Genomic DNA, 6,000 nt, shown 5'->3' with positions numbered 1-6,000 from the left:
GGCAGGTTAAACAACAATGATTTCTTGAACATGTAATTTCATAGTTGACACTCAAAAGCATTCATGGATGGCATCTCAGAGAAGACACTCTTCCAGATGCAATGAAGTATGTTTTATGGTGCCCCAAACCATCTTTTGTGATGGGCACCTCATTTCCTTATTCTTTTCCTGTACATATTCGCTATATTTTCTAATACATATATGCCCTTGTCTGTGCCATACAGACACAAGAAGTTCTGAATTGGGTGGAACCCTCTCCAGAATGCATGGGTGTATGACCTGCAGTGCCCAAAGCATGTTTGATGGTGGAAACCCACCGTTCCTTATGTATTTTCTACATAGCTTGATTATTGTTGTTGTGCATAGATGTTGATACCTGTTCCGTATGACCACAAACCATGTCAGGCAGGATGCAGTGGCATCTCGTGGAGGATACTATTCACTTTGCTCAAGTGAATGATTTTTCATAGCCCACAGAAGATTTTGTAGTGATCACCCCAAATTATATCTTTTCCCCTATTTACTCTTCATTAATTTAGCTGGGAAAGACATGCATCTTATAGAGTACAACATCTTTTTTCCTGGGGTATATGATTTGTCCTGGCCCAGAGCAGATTTTGGGGTGGGCATCCCCAGTTACCTATCTTTTCCTGCATGTTTTTGTCCATGTTCGTTTTGCGTAGATGCCCTCATCCACGCCCTGCGCCCAGCAGCAGCTCTGGGCAAGGCGGGACACACTGATATCTCATAGAGGACACCCTCCCCTTTCCTGGGGTGTATGATTTGTCCTGCCCCAGAGCAGATTGTGGGGTGGGTACCCCCAGTTACTTATTTTTCCTGTTTTTATCCATTTTGATTTTGCATAGATGTACTCGTGCGTGCCTGGTGCCAGGCAGGAGCTCTGGGCAGGATGGGATGCACTGGCATCTGGAAGAGGACACCCTCCCCTTTCCTAGGGTATATGATTTGTCCTGGCCCAAAGCAGATCTTGGGGTGGGCACCCCCAGTTTCTTATTTTTTCCTTCCTGTTTTTCTCTATCTTGGTTTTGCATAGATGCTCTCCTCTGTGCCCTGCGCCCAGTAGAAGCTCTGGGCCATCCGGGTCACAATGCAGTCTCGTAGAGGACACCCTCCCCTTTCCTGGGGTATATGATTTGTCCTGGCCAGAGCAGATTTTGGGGTGGGCACCCCCAGTTCCTTATTTTTTCCTGTATGTTTTTCTCTGCTTTGGTTTTGCATAGGTATCATCCTCCGTGCCCTGCGCCTAGCAGAAGCTCTGGGCCAGGCAGGACGCAGTGGCATCTCGTAGAGGACACCCTCCCCTTTCCTGGGGTATATGAATTGTCCTGGCCCAGAGCAGATTTTGGGGTGCGCACTCCGAGTTTTTTTCCTGTATGTTTTTTTCTGCTTTGGTTTTGCATAGATGCCCTCATCTGTGCCCTGCGCCTAGCAAAAGCTCTAGGCCAGGTGGGACGCAGTGACATCTCGTAGAGGACACCCTCCCCTTTCCTGGGGTGTATGATTTGTCCTGGCCCAGAGCAGATTTTGGGGTGGGCACCCACAGTTCCTTATTTTTTCCCTGTATGTTTTTCTCTGGTTTGGTTTTGCATACATGCCCTCATTTGTGCCCGGTGCCCAGTAGAAGCTCTGGGCCGGACAGGACACAGTGGCATCTCGTAGAGGGCACCCTCCCCTTTCCTGGCGTGTATGATTTGTCCTAGCCCAGAGCAGATTTTGGGGTGGGCACCCCCAGTTACTTATTTTTTATGATTTTATGACATCATTATGTATTTATGATAATATCAGAAGCCTGATTATTTTGATTGCATAAATGTATTGTTATTCTTGACAGGGAGAGTCCCCCGATCACAGTGATATATCATACAGGTTACCCCAACATATATTTTGGGGTTCAGTGGCATGTTAAGTTTGGCTTGAAGTCGCTGTAGCTGTCAACTAAGCTGTCTTCTTTTTTAGCGTTTTGAACTTTCAAGCAAATAAGGAACTGGGAACTAGGAACCAACTTCAGCGTGGTGACTTACCTGGGGTTAGGGATGGGTGAGAAATTTAATTAGGGTTGCAATTAAAGCCAAATCTATCAAATTTGCACTTTCCAAAACAATATCAGAACTGAAACACTGTCATCCTTTGAAATTGCAAATTACTGCAGAAACGTGAAGAACTGAATTTAAGATTGGAAAAATGAGAAACTGAGAGAACTTAATTGACAGAGCCTTCCATCCCTACCTGGGAGTAAACAATTGAACCCAATGGGGCTTCACTCTAAATAGTCAGGCGCAGGCTGACTCCCTTTTTTCATGGTGGTGATGGGGTTGCGACAGAATAAAGCGGCTGCCCTTCTGGAATTCTTTACCTCAAAACTTTCTTCTCGGGATTTTTTTAGGAAAAGGAGAGGGCAGGAGGCGGGGAAAACTTTAATGGTATCTTCTTCCTGGAAGGCGAGAAAGTTGCTTCCCCCTCAGGGAGACGAAGACGAGGATGATTCACTCAGGTGAGGCGAAGGGGTAGAAACAGCCAACCTCGCTGACCTTCCCCCTTTCACCACTTGGCCGGGGCCCGCTTTGCGCCTCCTGCCGTTGCCGCCGCCACTGACGCGTCAAGCCGAGAGGGCCCCACCTCGCCGGACTCCGCCCAGCTGCCGGGACGGGTTTTGGGAAGGGCTGGGCGAGGGAGAGCCAAAGAACAGAGCCGCTGAGCTGGCCGGTTCCACAAGTTTGACAGTTTGGGCAAAGAAGAAGAAGGGAGCCACGGCCCCGCCGGTTTACCTCAGCTGTGCGTAAGGGAAAAAGACAAAGACGGCGAAGTGGAGTTTTTCCTGTCTAAGGGAGTTTTTCTTTTAACCGGGCTTTGTCTGTTTGCCCCCTCCTCGCCTGGAAGGGACGTGGCCTGCCGAAAAATCGCCTCCAAAAGCCTTGTCCCCATCCTGACGGAAAGTTATCTCAATCGGCTCAGCCTTTCGTCCTCCCTTCCCTGCCCCCTTTCCCCTCGCCTCGTTCTCCCGCTCGCAGTAGCACCATGTCTCGGGATCCAGAAGAGGTGAATAAGTTGACCGAGAGCACCTATAAAGTAAGTGAAGCGAGGAAGTGCTTTCTGCGGGCTGAAAACGGGGGGGGGGGGAGAGAGAGAGAATCAGGACGGGAAATTAGCAACAACAACAATCGAAGCGCCTCCTGAGGGCTGAAAGCAGGAGGGGGGAATCGGGACGGGAACTAATCATCATCATCATTCAAGTTGACTAATTATGCTCTTCAGGGAGTTCAACCCTGTAAGATAGACTAAGTCTGACCGTCTGTCTGCGTGTGTCTGTGTGTGTTTGGCCCAGGATTGCCTAGTTTCGTTTTGTGCTGCTGCTGAATCCAGGTTGAATCCTGTGTAAACTTACTTGAGAACATAAGCAGATGCCTTATATACTGAGTTGGACTATTGGCCCCTCTCACTCAATAGTGTCTACACTGACTGGCAGTGGCTCTCCAGGGTTTAAGTGAGGGGATGTTCCCAGCCCTACCTGGAGAAATGCCAGGGACTGAACCTGGGACCTTCCTCATGCAAAGCGAATGCCCTGCGACTGAGCTTACTTATTGGGAGGAAGGCCCAATGAGCACAGTGGGTTATCTGCTCCGAATAAAAAACCACAGAGGACTTCATTGTTGTCATTATGGGGTTTCAGGGTTGGGAATGGAAGTGAGGCAATGTGGGGTTTGAGATGGCAGCTGCAGGTAAGGTTTACCATTCCTGTACGAGTGTGCGTAGAAACAAAGTGCTCTCAGGTCTGTGCCTTTCACTGTTGTATCTGTGCTGCATTTCTGGCTCTCCAAGGTCAGGTGCCTGCTGGGAAGTGCTTCAGGAGGGTGGCTACCTTGCAAACACGCTTGAAGGGCTAGGATCCATGTGATTTCTGCAATCAGAGAAAGTACCCATGTGAGGGTTCCATATGTATCCCATCGTGTACAAATGTACCCAAGAAGTGGACTATGGGTTCATCCATTATTTCTGTAATGTGAGCCCCGTGTGTCTCCATTAATTCACCCTTGTCCATATGACGTTCCCTGCCAACCTCTGCCCTCCATGATTTTCTCTTAACTAAATCCAGAATTTCCCTACCCAGCAACATTCAAAATAGTTCTGGCTAGAAAACTCCAAATTTAGTTAAGAGAAAATCGGGGAAGACAGAAGTTGGCGGGGAACGTCATACGGCCAAGGGTGAATTAATGGAGACATAAGAGGCTTACATTACAGATTAAATGGAAGTATGGATGAGCCCTCAAACTTTTGGTTCATCTAGCCCAGTATTCTCTGATTCTGACTAGCATCTTCAAGGTCTCAGGCAGGTAGGAACACAGGAAGCTGACTTATGCAGAGTCAGACCATTGGTCTATCTAGCTAGGTATTGTCTCTGTACTGACTTGCAGGGGGTCTCCAGGGTTTCAGTCAGGGGTCTCTCCCATCCCTAATTGGAGATGCCAAGGATTGAACCAGGGACATTCTGCATCCAAAGCTGATGTGCTATCACTGAACCATGGCCCTTCCCCTCATTTTTCCCATCTCCTTCTACCAGGTTCTTTCAACTGGAGATGCCAGGGATTGACCCTGGGACCTTTCCCTTGCAAAGCATTACAGTTCTTCTTCCAAAGTCATTGCCCTTCTTTTTCCAGTGATAGCAATTTGTATGAGAACTGAAACCAGGAACTCTTGTACTCCCAGAGCAAAGATCAAGCCTTATGTTAATTAATCCTTTCTGCCTAGTCTGACTGACCTTGGCTGTTCAAGGTCTCAGGCAGTGACACTGCCCCAATCCTAGAATCCTTTTTAGTAGTGATACCAGGGATTGAACCTCAAACTTTCTGCTTCCAAAGTATGTGTTCTACCACTTAGTGATCTATAGCCCCTCTTGTGCAATGCAAGCTGGCCATTTTCAATGCATTACTTAGCATGTTAACTTTTCATGTAAAAAGGATTGACAATACACGATAGGTGTTTTTATATGTGACAAGGCTCGCATGTAGCTTTTCCTTCAGCTGCAGAAGCAGTGTCTTTTACAGTCCTGAAACTCCACACTCAGGCTGATTAAATGATGGAATTGATACATGTTTGTAGCTTTTAAATGTGGAGGATTCTAATCCACAGTAGTGACTGTATATATTGCTGCCCTGGACTCCTACTGGGAGGAAGGGCAGGATATAAATCTAATAAATAAAAAAATAGAACAAGAGGGTGGAAATTATTCTGGATTAAACAGAGTAGAAAGGCACATACTCAAGATCACATCATACAAATTAGGTATCCATTAATGTAATCCAGGAGTAGCCAATGTGGTGCCCTCCAGATGGTGTTGGATGACAACTTCCATCAGCCCCAGCCAGCATGGCCAGTGGTCAGGGATAATGGTAGCTCTAGTCCAACAACATCTGAAGGGCTCCACTTTGGCTACGCCTTTTGTCTAGTAAGGATTATTGTCTTGTGTATAGTAAGGATTAAAGGATTGGAGGGGTGTCAGTTCCTGCTCCTGAGGGAGGACAGATTATTATTTATTACATTTATATACTGCCCCGTAGCCGAAGCTCTCTGGGCGGTTTACAGCAGTTAAAAACAATAAAAACAAACTATACAAATTTTAAAACTCACCAAAAATTTAAAAACACAATTAAAAAAAATTAAATCTATCTGAAAACACATGCTAAAATGCCTGGGAGAAGAGGAAAGATGCAATGTATTTTATTTATTTTGAGTGCCAGATGAGGTATGGCAGTTGTACTGGATTAATTGAATAGTTTCTCCTATATGTTTCAAGACATCTTTATTTCCAGTCTGTTCAGGATAGGAGCGAAAGTTGGGATACTTTCTATATTCGATGGGATACTTTCTATATTCGATGGGGCCCAGTCCCTCAGGTGATAGATGCACTGTATGCTAAAATAAGGCTGTAGGTAGTGAAAGAATTAGGTTTCTGGCTGTGATGATGATAGCTCCAAGCAGGAGGAA

General features: G+C 46.4%; 1 protein-coding gene across 2 annotated transcripts in view; it reads left to right on the top strand.

The window, feature by feature from the left end:
* Positions 1 to 2,498: 2,498 nt before the first annotated feature.
* BAIAP2L1 (BAR/IMD domain containing adaptor protein 2 like 1) overlaps positions 2,499 to 6,000 on the top strand; it is a 121,351-nt gene continuing 117,849 nt past the window's right edge. For both annotated transcript variants that reach the window (XM_061599692.1, XM_061599693.1), the window contains exon 1: positions 2,499 to 3,087. In XM_061599692.1, coding sequence (XP_061455676.1) covers positions 3,037 to 3,087 — 51 coding nt within the window. In that variant the 5' untranslated portion in view covers positions 2,499 to 3,036. The remainder of the gene's footprint in view (positions 3,088 to 6,000) is intronic.

The sequence above is a fragment of the Rhineura floridana genome, chromosome 17, assembly GCF_030035675.1.
Source record: "Rhineura floridana isolate rRhiFlo1 chromosome 17, rRhiFlo1.hap2, whole genome shotgun sequence".
NCBI classification, from domain to species: Eukaryota; Metazoa; Chordata; class Lepidosauria; order Squamata; family Rhineuridae; genus Rhineura; species Rhineura floridana.
Note: the sequence above shows the minus strand (reverse complement) of the source record. Positions and strands in the feature narration are given on the sequence as shown.